Source organism: Garra rufa, chromosome 22, assembly GCF_049309525.1.
Source record: "Garra rufa chromosome 22, GarRuf1.0, whole genome shotgun sequence".
Taxonomy (NCBI): domain Eukaryota; kingdom Metazoa; phylum Chordata; class Actinopteri; order Cypriniformes; family Cyprinidae; genus Garra; species Garra rufa.
This window is the reverse complement of record NC_133382.1, coordinates 3,690,313-3,711,647: the sequence shown is the minus strand read 5'-3', so window position 1 is coordinate 3,711,647 and position 21,335 is coordinate 3,690,313. Positions and strand designations below refer to the sequence as shown.

At 30.2% G+C, this 21,335-nt stretch overlaps 1 protein-coding gene across 1 annotated transcript in view; it reads left to right on the top strand.

The window, feature by feature from the left end:
- The window catches only part of LOC141297863 (arf-GAP with dual PH domain-containing protein 1), a 47,613-nt gene extending 26,893 nt beyond the window's left edge, over positions 1-20,720 (top strand). The window contains exons 5-11 of the mRNA XM_073828327.1: positions 3,871-3,983; positions 6,574-6,720; positions 11,824-11,907; positions 13,790-13,852; positions 14,175-14,246; positions 15,976-16,204; positions 19,400-20,720. Coding sequence (XP_073684428.1) covers positions 3,871-3,983; positions 6,574-6,720; positions 11,824-11,907; positions 13,790-13,852; positions 14,175-14,246; positions 15,976-16,204; positions 19,400-19,428 — 737 coding nt within the window. The 3' untranslated portion in view covers positions 19,429-20,720. The remainder of the gene's footprint in view (positions 1-3,870; positions 3,984-6,573; positions 6,721-11,823; positions 11,908-13,789; positions 13,853-14,174; positions 14,247-15,975; positions 16,205-19,399) is intronic.
- Positions 20,721-21,335: the final 615 nt, after the last annotated feature.

Sequence of the window (21,335 nt, the reverse complement as noted above, 5' to 3'; positions counted from 1 at the left end):
CTGTGGCCATCTTGACCGGGAAATCAGGAACTGCGGCCATCTTGACCGGGAAATCAGGAACTGCGGCCATCTCGGCCGGGAAATCAGGAACTGCGGCCATCTTGACCGGGAAATCAGGAATAGTGGCCATCTTGGCCGGGAAATCAGGAACTGTGGTCATCTTGGCCTGGAAAACAGGAACAGAGGCCATTTCGGCCGGGAAATCAGGAACTGTGGCCATCTTGACCGGGAAATCAGGAACTGTGGCCATCTTGGCCGGGAAATCAGGAACAGCGGCCATCCCGGCCGGTAAAACAGGAACAGAGTTCATCTCGCGTGCAGACTTGGGCTTTGTCGCCGTCTTGCGTGCAGATTTGGGTGTTGCAGCCTTTTTGGGTTTAGGTGCTGGCGTGGCGGCGGCCATCTTAGGTGTAGACACCGGCGTGGCGGCAGCCAGCGGTACTGTGCTGAGGGAGGCCACGGAGCTTTGGATAGTGACAGGGCGCTCGGGGCGTGGCAGGTGGTCTGAGCCGTTGATGAGGCATGTGGTGAACACCGGCTTTAGATGAGCTGGCGCGACACAACGTGCATCTGAGGGGACTGGACAAGGATCCATTTCTGAAAGCTCAAAGTTAGAGCCGTTCAAATAAAGAATGACGTTGACAAAATCTACAAACGAAAGATCGTGAACGGACAGATCGCTACAGATTACATCCTTGTCCAGCCCCAACAGAAATACAACACTGATTGACGCGTCGGGCCAGCTCAACAGGTGGTACAGCTCAGTAAATTCAGCCACATACCTCACCAACTCCCGACCACCCTGCCGCAAACCCCATAGCCGTTCCTCAGCACTTACTTTGGGTCCGGTCATTCTGTTATGTGACGTGTTGGTTGAAGAACAGGATTTCCACAATAATCACTTTAATCAACTTCTTGAAACGAACAGGAGACATCCACACACACAGGTAAACGTTAATGACCGGACAAAGGACAGAACTCAAAGACAGACTTACAAAGGCAAACTAATCAGTACACACAGGTGATACAGATAACGATTAAACAAGGACTAAACCAAATGATCACAAACAGATGGGGGAAGACAGAGGGAGAAACCAAATGACAAACAGTGCAAAACAAAGGAGAACAAGGCTACATGTAACACTGTCTTGTTTTATTTTGTTTTATTTAACCACAGGAGAGTTAAATATAGGCTGCGTGTGGGAAAGAAAGTGATGACTGTGTCATGGAAATACCTATCTGCCTGGACTTCCCACCCACCCTCCCTCTTCTGCCTAGTCCTGATTCTCCGCTGGTTCCGCCCAGCCTTCCTGAATCCCCGTTGTCGACTGTCTGTCCCCTTGCTCACCCTCAGTCCACCATCTGTGCGGTGGGTTCGCCGCGGGTCTGCCAGTCTCCATCGGTGTCATGGCTGGATGATCCCTCACCATCGCCTCCAGCCTCAGAGTCCTGGACTCCGCCTCGGCCCTCCGACCCTGCGGCTCCACCCCGGCTCTCTGCTCCCTCGTCTCCGCCGTCGCCCGTCGATCCACCAGATCCACCGGGCACCATCGTCCCTCCGGCTCCGCCCTGGTCAGTCGTCGCCCCACCTTCGCCTCTGGATTCTACTCCTCCGGCTGTGCCTCGTTGCGCCGTCCCACCGGCTCTGTGGACCTCCTCCCTCCCGCGGGCACAGCCTCGGTCCTCTGTCGCTCCGGCTCCGCCGCGGATCTCCGGATCTCCATCTCCGCCTTGGTCGCCAGAGCATTGGGTTCCACCTTGGCCCTCCGGATCCGCGGTGTCACCCAAGATCATCGGCTTTCCGTCTCCGCCTCGGGCTCTCCCACCACCTGCTCCGCCTCCGTCGGTCGGCCCCTTGGAGTCGTCAGCCCTTCCTCCACCATGGCTCCTCCCTCCATCGGCTCCACCGTGGGAATACATCTTGGCTGCGTTCTGGGTCCCACCTGGCTCCTCCTGCTCCAGCCCATTCCTGTCACATCCTTGGCTCCTCCCTCCGTCACCACCCTGGACTCCATCTTGTGCCCTCCTCCCGGGAGTCCGTCCTCCGCCGAAACCCCCTCCTAAGACTGTTTGTTGTTTCCTGTTTGTCGGCGTGAGGACACGCCTTCCGGGAGGGGGAGGTAATGTCACATCCCCGGACTTTCATGTTGGTTTCTCCCATTCTCCCCCGCAGTTCAGTGTGTGTTTGGTTCCTCCTTCATTGTCTCCACCTGGATGTGTAATCAGTCTGTGTATTTAAGGTGTGTGTTTTCCCCTGTACTCTTGTCGGTCTTTGATGTTATATGGATGTCTTAACCTGCTGTTCCTGTGTCTGCTTGTATTCCGTTGGATTTATTAAATATTCGTCTTTTACTACGTCGTTGTTCGTGTGTTCCTGCCTACATCGTGACACCAACGAGTTTCCATATTTGTTGTATTTAAAACTTGACTCTTCTGTAGTTATATCGTGTGCTAAGACCGGTGGAAATGCAAAGCTGCGAGTTTCTAGGCAACATGCTAACTACACGCTAATCATGCTAGCAGCATGTTAATCAAGCAGCAAAGATGCTAACAACATGCTAATCATATTAACACAACATCCTAGCACAGGTTAACAATATGTTATGCATGCTAGCAACAGGCTAACTATATGTTAATTGTGGTATAAACATGCTAACAACACATTAAACATGCTAACTATATGCTAATCATGCTAATAAAAGGTTAACAACATTCTAATTACATTAGAAAAATGCTAGAAACATGCTGATTATGCAAAAACATGCTAGCAACATGCTAGTAACATGCTAACTTCATACTGATCATGCTAGAAATGTGTTAATGACATCTTACAAACATGATTAGCAACATGCTAACTAAACGTTAATCATGCTAGCAGCATACTAATCAAGCTACAATCATGTTAACAACATCCTAGCAACAGGTTAACATGTTAATCGTGCTAGTAACAGGCTAACTATATGCTAATTGTGGTATAAACATGCTAACACCACACTAAACATGCTAACTACATGCTAATCATGCTAATAAAAGGTTAACAACATTCTAATTACATTATAAACATGCTAATTATGCAAAAACATGCTAGCAACATGGAAATAATGCTAGAGACATGTTGTCAACAGTTTTTGGAGGGAAAGAAATTATAGAAGTAATTCTTCTATTTATCAAGGATGCTTTAAATTGATCAAAAGTGGTGATAAAGGTATTCATAATCTTACAAAAGATTTCTATTTCAGATAAATGCTGTTATTCTGAACTTTCTATTCATCAAAGAAACCTGAAAAATGTGCTACTTTATAAAAAAGTGACAGTAAAGACTTATATTGTTGGAAAAGATTTTGAATAAATGCTGTACTTTCTAACTTTTTATTCATCAAATAATCCTGAAAAAGTATCACAGGATAAAAAAAATATTAAGCACCACAACTGTTTCCAATATTGATAATAAAAGTAAAAAATCAGTATATTAAAATGATCTCTTAAAGAATCATGTGACTGAAGACTGGAGTAATAGCTGATGAAAATTCAGCTTTACATCACAGAAATAAATAATATTTTAAAGTACATTCAATCAAAAAACTGTTATTTTGAATTGCAATAATATTTCAGTATTTTTGATCAATTAAATGGAACTTTGATGAGCATAAGAGACTTTTTAAAAGCTATAAAAATCTTTAAGAAGGCTTTATTTCTTTCTCTGTTTCCGTTGTGACGTTGCTCGTGTACTGTGTAGTACGCTACAACTTCCTCTTTTACTAAAATATTTTAAGGATGTAGATATTCATAGGCGCTATAAAAGTTGTTAGGTGGAAAAAGCTCCTCCTCATGCTTTCTTTTTCTCTCTTCTCTCGCTCTCGCTGTGTTTAGGCTACAGAGAGGGGTTTCTATGGAAACGTGGTCGAGACAACGGACAGTTCCTCAGTCGCAAGTTCATTCTGTCTGAGCGAGAAGGAGCGCTGAAGTACTTCAACAAGCAGGACGTCAGTCTATACTTCTCTCTCTCACGGACACACAAACATGCATGCAGACACATCGAAATGAGGAATTTATGCTGGTTTTATGTAGAGTATATGTGACCCTGGACCACAAAACCAGTCTTAAGTCGCTGGGGTATATTTGTAGCAATAGCCAAAAATACATTGCATGGGTCAAAATTTTAGATTTTTCTTTTATGCCAAAAATCATTAGGAAATTAAGTAAAGATCATGTTCCATGATGATTCTACTACTGTAAATATATCAAAATGTAATTTTTGATTAGTTATATGCATTGTTAAGAACCTAATTTGGACAACTTTAAAGGTGATTTTCTCAGTATTTAGATTTTTTTGCACCCTCAGATTCCAGATTTTCAAATAGATGTATCTCGGCCAAATATTGTCCTATCCTAACAAACCATACATCAATAGAAAGCTTATTTATTGAGTATTCATATGATGTATACATCTCAGTTTTGTAAAATTTAACCTTATGACTGGTTTTGTGGTCCAGGGTCACATATGGTATGTTCAGTAGCACTTTAGATTTGATTCACTATTAACTAAGAGTTTTGTCTCAGTAAACTCCTAATTTGCTGCTTATTACTAGTTAAGGCATTAATATGTGCTTTATAAGGTCTAATAAACAGCCAAGATACTAGTAATATGCATGCTATTTAATAGCGTTCCTTAATCTAAAGTGTTACCAAATATGTGACCACAAAACCAGTCATAAGGTTAAATTTTACAAAACTGAGATGTATACATCTCAATAAATAAGCTTTCTATTGATGTATGGTTTGTTAGGATAGGACAATATTTGGCTGAGATACATCTATTTGAAAATCTGGAATCTGAGGGTGCAAAAAATCAAAATACTGAGAAAATCACCTTTAAAGTTGTCCAAATTAAGTTCTTAACAATGCATATTACTAATCAAAAATTACATTTTGATATATCTATAGTAGGAATTTTACAAAAAATCTTCATGGAACATGATCTTTATTTTAATTTCCTAATGATTTTTGGCATAAAAGAAAAATCAATAATTTTGACCCATACCATGTATTTTTGGCTTTTGCTACAAATATACCCCAGTGACTTAAGACTGGTTTTGTGGTCCAGGGTCACATATTTTGTATATAACTGGGTTATTATCGTTAACTAAAACCCAGAAAATCATTATTGTTAGCTAAAAAAATAAATAAAAAAATCTAATTTAGGTAGTTACCAAGGCATTTTTTCATTTTTATTTCATTAAGTAAGTTGATAAAAAACTATATATGCTATACACACACACACACACACACACACACACACACACACACAAAGTAGTAATATATATATATATTCACACACACACATAGATATGTAGAGAAAGAGATTCAATAAATTGTCTTAATTAATTAATTAATGTCTTAATTAAAATTATTTTTTTATAATTATGTTCATATATATTTTTTATTTATATGCATTCATATGCATTTAAAAATTATTTTAACATTTTAATGTACTCATTTATCATTGAGAATGTCCCCTGATCAATATAAGTTTATCAATTTTGAAACATTTATAAACATTTTTAATTTATACTAATTTATTAAATAGAATGATTAATTTATAAACTGTATGTATGCACAAACTTCTTTTTTTTCTAAAAACAAGGCAATAATTTTTACTTTTAATTTTTTTTAGATATTTTGGCTGGAAACAAGACAAAAAATCAAAGAAAAGCATTTTTTGCAATGTTATATACAGTTAAAACAAGTAAAAAAAAAAAGTTGAACCCTTTATATACACTACCAGTCAAAAGTATTTGAATAGTAAGATTTTTTAAAATCTTTTTATTAAAATAATATACATTTATTTTAAGATTTGGTTTTATTCTTTTATCATTGAGAATGTAACTAATGATACCAAAGAAAGACTTATTGTCTTGTTTCCACCCAAAATAGCTAAAAATTCTTAAATCAAGAAGGATTTTCTAGACATAAAAATTATTTTTTTGTTTTCAGTAAAAACAAGTCAAAAATAAGTGCATTTTTGCTTAAAACAAGCAAAATAATCTGCCAATGGGGTAAGCAAAATAATCTTGTTTTCTGTTTAAAATAAGATTTTTTTGCTTACCCTATTGACAGATTATTTAGCTGGTTCAAAGCAAAAACTCACTTAATTTTGACTAAGAATTTTTAGATATTTTGGCTGGAAACAAATAAAACAATCCAAGTTAGAAAAGCATTTATTTGCAGTGTAAGAATCACACTCACACACACACACACACACACACATTCACATACATGAGAACAAACACACACACACACGCACACACACACACACACACACACACACACACACACACACACACACACACACACACACACACACACACACACACACACACACACACACACACACACACACACACACACATTCACATACATGAGAACAAACACACACATATACACACATTACAGTAAGTTGTGCTTACCCCAAACAAACCCAGTCCAGCGGCACCATAAAACTGCAATGTGACTCTAGGGACTTTTTGGTTAGTTCTCAGAGTCTATAGCTCAGATATTTCTTTTATCTTTCAGGCGAAAGAACCAAAGGCCACAATGAGGATTGAAACCCTAAATGCTACTTTCCAGCCGGCTAAAATAGGAAACCCCTGCGGCCTGCAGATCACCTATCTGAGGGACAACAGCACCAGGAATATCTTTGTGTACCATGAAGACAGTAAGGTATCAGACTCCTTTATGAATGTTTTGGATTTTTCATTCACGTTCATGCATCTGCCAAATGCTTTTCTCCAAAGTAACACAGTTTATCAATAGACCACAATACAGTCACTGTTTGTCTCAAGGTTGTATTTTGAAATGTTTTCAGTGCATAACTATTATTGCATGCAGCCTTTATTCAGACTTGTATTATTTAGAGGATTCATATCAAACTGTTTGATATGATTTCAATACATTTTTTCCTCCTGAGGTACACTTATAATGCTTCTTGCTCCCAAAGCAGTCATATTTTAGTTTTTCATTTCACTTATCCATATATTTAAATTGCCTGTTTTCCTAAAAAAAAAAGCTTATTTGCAAAGCCTACAAGTTTGTGTCAGATTCCTAAAACAATCCACACTAGATGGCTAAGGTGAGATTTTTTTTATTTATATTAATTTATATATTTTAATGTACTCATTTATTATTGAGAATGTCCCCTGATGAATATAAATGTATTAATTTATAAACATAATATATTCATTTTTAATTTGTACTAATGTATAAAGAATTCATTATTTGAAATAAAATAATAGTTAAAATTGCATTTTTATTTACTAAAATTGGAAAAAAACTAAAAATGGCAAAACAATATAGACATATACAATAATGATAATAATAATAATAATAATAATAATAATTAAGCTACCAAAAATTAAAAAACACACAACAAAATTACCAAAAACTGCAACTGTAATTAAAACAAAATAAAATAATTGTTAAAATAAAATAAAATAAATTATTTTAGCTAGTTTCAATGATGACATTTTATTTTAATTTAGTTCAGTTTAGTAAAAAAAGGGTTTTACTAACCCTAACTTTAATAATTAAAATGTAATTAAAATGAAATAAAATTAAAATTAAAATGAAATGTAAAAAATGTATTTTAGCTAGTTTTAATGGTGACATTTCTCATTTTAATTTAGTTAATTTTACTAAAATTAAAAAATGACAAACAATATAGAGACTCACAACAAAATGACCAAAACTGTAACCATAATTAAAAATAAAATAAAATTGTTAAAAAATATATAAAAAACATATTTTAGTTAGTTTAAATGGCGACATTTTGCATTTTTATTTAGTTTAATTTACTAAAATTGGAAAAAAACTGAAAAAATTACAAACAATATAGATGTATACAATAATAATGATAATAATATTAATAAAGCTATCACAAATGACAAAAACACAAAACATTTTATTTAGTTTAATTTACTAAAATTGAAAAAAAATGAAAAAAATTACAAAAACAATATAGCCATATACAACAACAACAATAATAAGTTACTAAAAAGGACAAAAACACACAAACAAAATTACCAAAACTTTAACTATAATTAAATTAATAAGCAAATAAACAAAAATTCTAGCTAGTTTCAATGGCAACATTTCACATTTTAATAAAAAAAAGCTAAATAAAAAATCTACTAAAAATCACCAAAAAACATAACAAAATTATCAACACTTTAACCGTAATTAAAGTGAAATAAAATAAATGTTAAAATAAAATATAAAAAATATATATTTTAGCTAGTTTCAATGGCAACACTTTAATTTAGTTCAATTCACTAAAGTGAATAAAAAAAAATGACAAACAATATAGACACATACAATAATAATAATTATTATAATGTAAAATAAAGCTACTAAAAAACGACAAAAACACAACAAAATTTCTAAATCTTCAACTGTAATTAAAATTAAATCAAATAATCTTTAAAATGAAATCTAAAAAAGTACGTATTACTACTTATTTTTGCTAGTTTCAATGGTGTCATTTCTCATTTTAAAGTAAAAAAAAAAAAACAATAAAAACACAAAATAATAATAATAATAATAATAAGAAAGCTACTGGAAAAACAACAAAAATACAAAACTTTAACTATAATTAAAATAAAAATTGAAAAATAAAAACAGATCAAAATAACAATATTACAATAGCATTGATTTTTTTTATTAATAATAAATAACAATAATGATATGCTGATTGTCCTTATTTCCTTATCTTGACTGAATGGCACAAGTTTCAATGCAATATATTTTTTTATTTATTATAACAACGTATATAACGCAGTTAACAAAAAACATGCAAAACATGCTTAAAGCCACACATTTGTAATGATGCCAAATGACAGATGAATGAGAGATATAAGAGTTTATTTACATACTGCTTTTACCCCAAACCACTAGTTTCAGTTTGACTTTAAATAAATTTGTTTAAATTTGAATGCATTTAGTATAGTGAAAATATTATAGCCGCTTTAATACATTCACCCAATGTCAATCAGCTGAGCTGCTGATAATCAATATGTAAACCTCTTAGCTTTGGCTTATCATTTGTATGCTGGATGAAGATAGAGTTGGTGAGAGCAGCGTTTGTGGGTATTGGGGTCATCTGTTCTGAAACTAAAATTAAAGCGATAAAGAATTCATTATTTGAAAATAAAATATAAAAAAGCTTATTTTAGCTAGTTCTAATGGTGACATTTTATTTTAATTTAGTTCAGTTTACTAAATAAAAGGGGAAATAATAATAATAAAATAAAGCTACTAAAAATGACAAACACAACAAAATTACTAAAACTTTAATTGAAATTGAAATTAAATAAAACAATTGTTATAATAAAATATAAAAACATATTTATCTACTTTCAATGCCATTATTTCTCATTTAATTTAATTAATTTACGAAAATAAGTATTTAAAAAACTGAAAAAAGACAAAAAACATTATATACAAACATAATAATATTAAAAACAATAATACAACTATAAAATTTGACAAAAACACAACAATTTTTTTTAACTCTTAATAGTAAACATGACAAAAATATTCACAAAATTTCTAAAATAATAATAAAAGTAATAAAAAATAAAGCTACTAAAATTACAAAAACGCAACAAAATTACTAAAACTTTAACCGTAATTAAAATTAAATAAAATAATTGTTAAAATAAAATATATCAAATATTTTTGCTAGTTTCAATGATGACATTTTAATTTAGTTTAATTTACTAAAATTAGAAAAAAACAATATAGATATATACAATAATAATAATAATAATAATAAAGCTACTAAAATTAATAAAACCCACAACAATACTTCTAAAACTCTAACTGTGATTAAAATTATATAAAATAATTGTTAGAATAAAATACATAAAATATTTTAGCTAGTTTCAGTTATATTTCGCATTTTAATTTTGTTCAATTTACTAAAATTAGAAAAAAACTCAAAAAAGACAAAAGCAATACAGACAAACGATATTAATAATAATAATAATAAAAATTTAAATTTAAATAAAGCTACTAAAAATGACAAAAGCACACAACAAAAATAACCAAAACTTTAACTGTAATTAAAATGAAATTAAATAATGAGTAAAATAAAAATTTAAAAAATCAAAATATTTTAACTAGTTTTAAGCGTGCCATTTCTCATTTTAATTTAGTTTAATTTACTAAAATAAAAAATGGGAAAAAATGACAAAAGCAATATAGACATATACAATAATAATAAAGCTACTAAAACACACAACAAAATTACCAACAATTAAATAAAATAATTGTTAAAATAAAATATATTAAAAAAACATATTTTAGCTTGTTTCAGTGGCAACACTTCTTATTTGAATTGTTCAATTTAATTGAAAAAATGACAAACAATATAGAGACATAATAAATAAAAATAATAACAAAGCTGCTAAAAATGACAAAAACACAAAAATTCTAAATCTTTAACTGTAATTAAAATTAAACCAATTAATGGTTAAAATAAAATATTTTAAAATATATATTTTAGCTAGTTTCAATAATGACATTTCTCATTTTAATTTAGTTTAATTTACTAAAATTAGAAAAAAACAATATAGATATATACAATAATAATAATAATAATAATAATAAAGCTACTAAAATTAATAAAACCCACAACAATACTTCTAAAACTTTAACTGTGATTAAAATTATATAAAATAATTGTTAGAATATTAATAATAATAATAATAAAAATTTAAATTTAAATTTAAATAAAACTACTAAAAATGACAAAAGCACACGACAAAAATTACCAAAGCTTTAAATGTAATTAAAATGAAATTAAATAATGAGTAAAATAAAAATATTTAAAAAATCAAAATATTTTAACTAGTTTTAAGCATGCCATTTCTCATTTTAATTTAGTTTAATTTGCTAAAATAAAAAATGGGAAAAAATGACAAAAGCAATATAGACATATACAATAATAATAATAATAAAGCTACTAAAACACACAACAAAATTATTAAAAATAAAATAATTGTTAAAATAAAATATATTAAAAAAACATATTTTAGCTAGTTTCAGTGGCAACACTTCTTATTTGAATTGTTCAATTTAATTGAAAAAATGACAAACAATATAGAGACATAATAAATAAAAATAATAACAAAGCTGCTAAAAATGTTCTAAATCTTTAACTGCAATTAAAATTAAACCAATGAATGGCTAAAATAAAATATTTTAAAATGTATATTTTAGCTCGTTTCAATAATGACATTTCTCATTTTAATTTAGCTTAATTTACTAAAATTAGAAAAAAAAATTCGTAGTGTTGGCTTTTCATTTGTATGCTGGATGAAGATAAAGCTGGTGAGAGCAGTGTTTGTGAGTATTGGGGTCATCTGTTGTGTGTAAGTCGGAGCAGACGATGTTCTGCAGTGTTGGTCAATATAGCACCACAAACATCAGCGGTTTGAGATCTAAAACAGCTCTTCCTCTTTCTCCACACATAGTACAAGTGTGCATTATCACAGGGAATATTTACCATTCCATAGAACCTGAAACGAATCGCATCTTGAGATATAAAGAGGAATAAACAAGAACTGGATCTACTGGAAGATCAGCACGGCTTGGGCTCTCAGAAGAGATGAAGAGATATTTTCTGGCTGCGGTTGAGGTGTAGCTGTAATGTCATGTGTGGAGGTCACACAGCAGTTCTTGCGTAAAGCCTCCTCTGCTGGCTGCACAGAAACACTGCAAAATCTGCCTTTGGATCTCATTGTGTTTATGTGTGTGTGTGTGCAGGAAATGGTGGACTGGTTCACTGCGATCCGGGCAGCACGCTTTCATTACCAGAAGGTGGCATTTCCTGGAGCTAATGATGAGGACGTATGTGAATTGAATTTCTTCCAGCAACTGACACATAAAAATGAGTTATGAGTGTGAGCGTGTGCACTAAATCCTGGTTCTCATTCATACGCTGCAAACAATCGTTTTCTTGTTTTAAGCTTTTTAATCTTGTAAAAACAAATTGCATTTACTCGAGGAGCTGAATTAATGGTTTTCAAGCATGCATTTAACTAATCGAATAGGTTTATGTATTGTTAAAACAAGTAAAAAATCTATGGTGGCACTTTTTACCCTTTATATACACTACCAGTCAAAAGTATTTGAACAGTAAGATTTGTTATGTTTGTTTAAAGACGTCTCTTCTGCTCACCAAGCCTGAGGCAAAACTGTAAAATTCAGAAATATTTTTATTATTTACAATAACTGTTTTCTATTTGAATATATTTTAAAATCTAATTTATTTCTGTGATTTCAAAGCTGAATTTTTAGCATCATTACTCCAAGTCTTGATTAGTTACATGATCTTTCAGAAATCATTCTATTTTCATTTGCTGCTTAAAAAACATTTATTATTATTAGTATTATGTTGAAAATATATATATACTGACTCCAAGCATTTACTTGAGGAGCTGAATTAATGGTTTTCAAGCATGCATTTAACTAATCGAATAGGTTTATGTATAGTTAAAACAAGTAAAAAATCTATGGTGGCACTCCTTTATATACACTACCAGTCAAAAGTATTTGAACAGTAAGATTTTTAATGTTTGTTTAAAGACGTCTCTTCTGCTCACCAAGTCTGAGGCAAAACAGTAAAATTCAGAAATATTTTTATTATTTACAATAACTGTTTTCTGTTTGAATATATTTTAAAATCTAATTTATTTCTGTGATTTCAAAGCTGAATTTTTAGCATCATTACTCCAAGTCTTGATTAGTTACATGATCTTTCAGAAATCATTCTAATATTTTCATTTGCTGCTTAAAAAACATTTATTATTATTATTATTATGTTGAAAACAGCTTGAGTTGAATTTTTTTCAGGTTTCTTTGATGGATAGAAGGTTCAGACGAACAGCATTTATCTGAAAAAAAATATACTGACTCCAAGCATTTACTTGAGGAGATGAATTAATGGTTATCAAGCATGCATTTAACTAATCTAATAGATTTCACTGCAAAAAATGATTTTCTTACTTAGATTTTTTTGTCTTGTTTCGAGCCAAAATATCTAAAAAATCTTAAATTAAGAAGGATTTTCTAGACAAAAAAACTTGTTTTTAGAAAGAAGTTACAATTAAGTGAATTTTTGCTTAAAACAAGCAAAATAATCTGCCAATGGGGTAAGGAAAATAATTTAGTTGTTTGATTTTGCTTGTTTTAAGCAAAAATTCACTTAATTTCAACTTCTTTTTTCTAAAACAAGACAAGATAATTTTTACTTGTCTAGAAAATCCTACTTGATTTAAGAATTTTTAGATATTTTGGGTGGAAACAAAACAAAAAATCTAAGAAAAGCATTTTTTGCAGTGTTTATACAGTTAAAACAAGTAAAAAAAAATCTACGGTAGCACTTTGAACCCTTTATATACACTACCAGTCAAAAGTATTTGAACAGTAAGATTTGTTATGTTTGTTTAAAGACGTCTCTTCTGCTCACCAAGCCTGCATTTATTTGATCTGAATTACGGCAAAAACAGTACAATTATGAAATATTTTTACTATTTAAACTAACTGCTTTCTATTTGAATATATTTTTAAATTAAATTTATTCCTGCGATCAAAGCTGAATTTTTAGCATTCAGACTTTTTTTAAAAAACATTAAAAATCTTGCTGTTCAAGAACTTTTGAATGGTAGTGAATGATTCCTATGTTTTCTTTTTGATATATTTTCTCTGTGTGTGTTTGGTTATGATGTAGTTGGTACCCAGACTGACAAGAAACTTCATGAAGGAAGGTTACATGGAAAAAACAGGTCCGAGGGTGAGTGTTTTTCTTATTATCTACAGTAAATGTTCAGAAAAGAGATGAAGTCCACCCAATCATGTCATAGGTGCTTCATTCTGCTAGTTTCGTTTCACTCTTTTCTCTTGCGCAGTAAATAATTGTAAGTGAAATCAATATTTCATATCCTTTTATGTATTTATTTGGTAAGTGGGCGTGTAATAAGGCGGATAATGTCCAGTCAGCGGGTCATTATCACAAAATAAAGTCCTCAGGGATGATACTGACCTGCTGACTGGACATTATCTCTTACTAATGCCATTCTTAACATTGATTCATATTGGAGTCGTCTCTTTTTTAGCACACAGAGGGCTTTAAGAAAAGATGGTTTACCATGGATGATAGGAGACTAATGTACTTTAAAGATCCCTTGGTGAGTAAAAGTGGTGATGTTTTAGACTTTTTTTTTGGTTATATTCCATTTCAAAAATTGCTAATTGGTATGATATTTTATTGTATTGTGCGATATAATTTATAAAAAATGTTTTATTAAATTACTATATGTTAAATATAGTAGTACATGTAACAATACAATATGATTTTTTTAAATTATTATATTATATTATATTATACTACATTTAGCAATTTTAAAAATAATACAATTTTAAATAAAAATATATATTTAATATTACATTATATTATATGTTAAATTAAGTACTAAAATGTTATGTTAATAATATTTGTATAATTGTAAATATCTTTTTATGTTTTATTATATTATGTTATTTTATATTATATTGATATTATGACATAATGCAGTAAAATAAAATATAGTATATTAGTATGTAACATGTAGTAATACATTTAACATGTACTTATATCATAATAAAATAAAATATAATAAAATATTAAATATATTGTTTTTATATATATTAAAAGGATTTAATGATTATATTATATTATATTATATGCAGGACTACATTTAACATAAAATTAAAAAATTTAAAAATATATTTTTTAATAAATATATATATATTTATTTTTATTTTTTGATTATTATATTATAGAATGTAATATACAATGTCAATTGTTTTTATTTGGTTATATCATATATTATTATATTATTATAAGGTAAATGTAGTACTACAGTTAACATTTTATTATATATTGAAATATAAATTAAAATATTAAATATAAAAATAGATATTTTTAAATAAAAATATATATTGTATTATATTATGTTATAATATATTATACTATATTACATGCAGTACTACATTTAACATATCATAAAATTAAATTGAAAAATGTAAAAATATATTTTTAAATAAAAAAAATATATTTATTTGTATTTTCTAATTATTATATTATATAATTTAATATACTATTTAAATTGTTTTTTGTAATATTATATATTATTATATTATTATAAGGTAAATGTAGTACTACAGTTAACATTTTATTATATATTGAAATATAAATTAAAATATTAAATATAAAAAAATTTTGATAAAAAAATATATTATATTATATGCAGTACTACATTTAACATATAAAGTAAAAAATAAATAAATAAATATATATAAAATATGTATTTATTTATATTTTTTAATTATTATATTATATAATTTAATATACTATTTAAATTGTTTTTTGTAATATTATATATTATTATATTATTATAAGGTAAATGTAGTACTACAGTTAACATTTTATTATATATTGAAATATAAATTAAAATATTAAATATAAAAAAATTTTGATAAAAAAAATATATTATATTATATGCAGTACTACATTTAACATATAAAGTAAAAAATAAATAAATAAATATATATAAAATATGTATTTATTTATATTTTTTAATTATTATATTATATAATTTAATATACTATTTAAATTGTTTTTTGTAATATTATATATTATTATATTATTATAAGGTAAATGTAGTACTACAGTTAACATTTTATTATATATTGAAATATAAATTAAAATATTAAATATAAAAAAAAAAATTGGATAAAAAAAATACATTATATTATATGCAGTACTACATTTAACATATAAAGTAAAAAAATAAATAAATAAATATATATAAAATATGTATTTATTTGTATTTTTTAATCATTATATTATATTACATTATATATCCTCTCTTTTAGGATGCATTTGCACGTGGCGAGGTGTTCATCGGCAGTAAGGAGAACAGCTACACCGTGGTATCCGGACTGCCACCATCAATCCAGGGATACCACTGGAAATACGGCATCACAATTGAAACCCCGGACAGGAAGTTCCTGTTTGCTTGCGAAACCGAAGCGGAGCAGAAGGACTGGATTTCTGCCTTCCAGAGAGTCGTCAACCGGCCCATGATGCCACAGGAGTACGCAGGTACACAAACACACTCGCACAACAAAAAAACACACTTACCTTAGTCAGTAGGTGCACTCAACTAAATATTTAGGCCTACATTGAAGATTGAAGTATTTGAAGTGCATATCAAACTTGGATTACACAGTTTTAACATAAACTAATCAACTTGCATGATGCATTTTTATCATATATATGTGACCCTGGACTACAAAATTAGTCTTAAGTAGCACATCAGGTCAAAATTATTTTTTAATGCCAAAAATCTTTAGGATATTATCAAGTAAAGATCATGTTTCATGAAGATATTTAGTATATTCCCTACTGTAAATATATCACAACTTAATTTTTGATTAGTAATATGCTTTGCTAAAAACTTTGGACAACTTTAAAGGTGATTTCCGAGATATAAACTCGGAAATTTGAGAATAAAGTCAGAATTGCATGATATAAACTCACAATTGCAAGTTATTAAGTCAGAATTGTGAACATATCAGTCTTTTTTTTCTCCTCAGAACTAGACTTTATTTCTCGCAGTTGTGAGTTTATATCCCACAATTCTGACTTTATATAGCAATTCTGAATTTATAACTCGCAATTGTGCGTTTATACCTCACAGTTCTGAGAAATAAAGTGAATTGCGAGATATAAACTTGCAATTGCGAGTTATTAAGTCAGAATTCTGATATAAACTCGAAATTCTAAGAAATGAAGTCAGAATTGTGTGATATAAACTCGCAATTCTGCAAACATATCAGTCTTTTTTTTCACCTCAGAACTAGACTTTATTTTTTCACAATTGTGAGTTTACATCTCACAATTCTGAGAAAAAAAGTCAGGATTGCAAGATACAAACTTGCAAATGCAAGAAAAAAAGAGTAAAATATTTATTTTTTTATTTCTCACAATTGTGAGTTTGTATTCCACAATACTGTCTTTATAACTTGCAATTGTGTAATTATATCTCACTGTTCTTTATATGTGACCCTGGACCACAAAACCAGTCTTAAGTAGCACATTAGGTCCAAATAATTTTTTATGCCAGAAATCATTAGGATATTAAGTAAAGATGATGTTCCATGAAGATATTTAGTAAATGTCCTACTGTAAATATATCACAACTTAATTTTTGATTAGTAATATGCTTTGCTAAAATTGAGAAAAAAACTTGAAATTTTGAGAAATAAAGTCAGAATTGCAAGTTATTAAGTCAGAATTGTGACATAAACTCACAATTCTGCGAACATATTAGTCTTTTTTTTCTCCTCAGAACTAGACTTTATTTCTTGCAATTGTGAATTTATATCCCACAATTCTGACTTTATAACTCGCAATTGTGCAATTATAAATAAATCTCACAGTTCTGGGAAAAAAAGTCAGAATTGCATGAAAAAAAAAGTAAAAAAAAACAACAACTTTATTTCTCGCAATTGTAAGTTTATATCCCACAATTCTAACTTTATAACTTGCAATTGCGCAATTATAACTCACAGTTCTGTATATGTGACCCTGGACCACAAAACCAGTCTTAAGTTGCACATTAGATCAAAATATTTTTTTTAAGCCAGAAATCATTAGGATATTAAGTAAAGATGATGTTCCATGAAGATAGTTAGTAAATGTCCTACTGTAAATATATCACAACTTAATTTTTGATTAGTAATATGCATTGCTAAAATTGAGAAAAAAACTTGAAATTTTGAGAAATAAAGTCATAATTGCATGATATAAACTCACAATTGCAAGTTATTAAGTCAGAATTGTGACATAAACTCACAATTCTGCGAACATATCAGTCTTTTTTTCTCCTCAGAACTAGACTTTATTTCTTGCAATTGTGAGTTTATATCCCACAATTCTGACTTTATAACTCGCAATTGTGCAATTATAACTCACAGTTCTGTACATGTGACCCTGGACCACAAAACCAGTCTTAAGTAGCACATTAGATCAAAATATTTTTTTATGCCAAAAATCATTAGGATATTAAGTAAAGATGATGTTCCATAAAGATATTTAGTAAATGTCCTACTGTAAATATATCACAACTTAATTTTTGATTAGTAATATGCATTGCTAAAACTGAGAAAAAAACTTGAAATTTTGAGAAATAAAGTCAGAATTGCATGATATAAACTCACAATTGCAAGTTATTAAGTCAGAATTGTGACATATAAACTCACAATTCTGCGAACATATCAGTCTTTTTTTCTCCTCAGAACTAGACTTTATTTCTCGCAATTGTGAGTTTATATCCCACAATTCTGACTTTATAACTCGCAATTGTGCAATTATAAATAAATCTCACAGTTCTGAGAAAAAAAGTCAGAATTGCATAAAAAAAAGTAAAAAAAACAACAACTTTATTTCTCGCAATTGTAAGTTTATATCCCACAATTTTAATTTTATAACTTGCAATTGTGCAATTATAACTCACAGTTCTGTACATGTGACCCTGGACCACAAAACCAGTCTTAAGTTGCACATTAGATCAAATATTTTTTTTAAGCCAGAAATCATTAGGATATTAAGTAAAGATGATGTTCCATGAAGATATTTAGTAAATGTCCTACTGTAAATATATCACAACTTAATTTTTGATTAGTAATATGCATTGCTAAAATTGAGAAAAAAACTTGAAATTTTGAGAAATAAAGTCAGAATTGCATGATATAAACTCACAATTGCAAGTTATTAAGTCAGAATTGTGACATATAAACTCACAATTCTGCAAACATATTAGTCTTTTTTTTTCTCCTCAGAACTAGACTTTATTTCTCGCAATCGTGAGTTTATATCCCACAATTCTGACTTTATAACTCGCAATTGTGCGTTTATACCTCACAGTTCTGAGAAAAAAAGTCAGAATTGCAAGGAAAAAAAAAGTAAAAAAAAACAGCTTTATTTCTCGCAATTGTAAGTTTATATCCCACAATTCTAACTTTATAACTTGCAATTGCGCAATTATAACTCACAGTTCTGTACATGTGTCTTAAGTTGCACATTAGGTCAAAATATTTTTTTTAAAGCCAGAAATCATTAGGATATTAAGTAAAGATGATGTTCCATGAAGATATTTAGTAAATGTCCTACTGTAAATATATCACAACTTAATTTTTGATTAGTAATATGCATTGCTTAAAACGTTTGGACAACTTTTAAAGGTGATTTTCTGAATATTTTCAAAGACTGACTGTATTGCTTTTCTCTTTGCAGTTGAAGCTCATTTCAAGCACAAGCCTTGATGCTGGCTGTAAACCTGCCTGTTTGCGTGCAGCAGGCGGGACGGACTGGACAACGAACAGCTATTCTGTCCAACGAATCGCTCCGGAACGAGCGAGTACAAGAAACAGCCCCTCCTTACTTTGATTTAGTACTAACGGCCCGGACGCTGGACTGTGTCGAAGACGTCTTCGTCGTGTCAATAGAGGCTTATTATCATGAATGTGCAACCAAAGCAGACGCGCTGGGGTGCCGTCAGCCGAGCTACTGTACAAATATGGCATGTGAATGTTGTCCATCGCTCTTAAACGTAACATTTAATCTGTAAATCACAAGGTGAGCAAGTACTAAACACCACCGCAGTGCGTTTTGACTGATGTTATTTATTGGATTTTCCGAGCAAATGCTGCTGTGAAGTTTAGTGGATCCTCAAACGCTACGCTAGACCACTCCGATGTTTTATTTTTCTCGTCCAGGGCTTTCGTTTCATCATTATTGATCATTTAAATGTGAAATCCATGTTGGAAAACTCAGATATAGGCACAGGCTTCATATACTACATACTACTTCTGGTGTTTGTGAGTCAGATTTCTACACATCATATACAGTGAAGACAGTTCTGTTGTTGGTTTTATTCTCCTCCACTAGGTGGAAGCATATCACAGGTTAAGATGCATGTGCTCATCGCTGGTGCTTTTTATGCAGAATAGGGTTGATATTAGCCACAGACTGATTTATCGGCCGATATTTGGCCATTTTGAGATTATCTGACGAAAACCAAGTTGACCTGACTGAACGAAACTAGTCATAGTTGCCCTTATCTTAGTCAATAGGTACACTCGGATAAATATTTAGGCCTAAATTAAAGATTTAAGATTTGAAGTGCATATAAAATTTGGGGTACACAGTTTTAACATAAACTAATAAACTTGCATGATGCATTTTTGTCCTATGTGACCCTGGACCACAAAACCAGTTTGTAGTAGCACATTAGGTCACTTTTATGCCAAAAATGATTGGGATATTTAGTTAAGATCATGTTCCATGAAGATATTTTGTAAATTTTAACTTAATTTTTGATTAGTAATATGCTTTGCTAAAAACTTTGGACAACTTTAGAAGTGATTTTCTCAATATTAAGATTTTTTTTCACCCTCAGATTCCAGATATGTAAATATTGTCCTACTCCAACAAACCATACATCAATGAAAAGCTTCTTTATTCGTCTTTCAGATGATGTATAAATCTCAGTTTTAGAAATAAATTGACCTTTATGGCTGGTTTTGTGGTCCAGGGTTACACACACACACACACACACACACACACACACACACACACACACACACACACACACATATATATATATATATATATATATATATATATATATATATATATATATATAAAACAGGTTGAAATTTCTGTAATAATTCTAATAAACTGAATGTTTTAATGCACAAAAAGCAGGTTTATATGTTTCATTTTTAAATTTTTAGCTGCATAAATGTAGAATAAATGCATTTTGAATAATAAAATCAAATAGAAGCAAATAGTTCAAAATAAATTGTGATTTTTACCTGCAGAAATGCGACCTGTTTTTTTTTCCACATAATATACACTTAATTTCCACATTTAGGCCTAAATATTTTATGCAAAATAAGCATAAAATGCATTTGTATGTATATATAGCGTTATATTGGTTAGCAGCATAAATATCGGTATCAGAGCGATTAAAAAACACTTTCGTTGACCACTACTTTATATACAGCATTGTTAATTTCTGCCAGACTACATTTCTTGACTCTAAAGAGTATATGATCCTGAACCACAAAACCAGTCATAAGAGTCAATTTTGTGAAATTGTGATTAATACATCATCTAAAAGCTGAATTTATGGAAGCCCATTTCTGCCACTGAATAAATTAAAAAA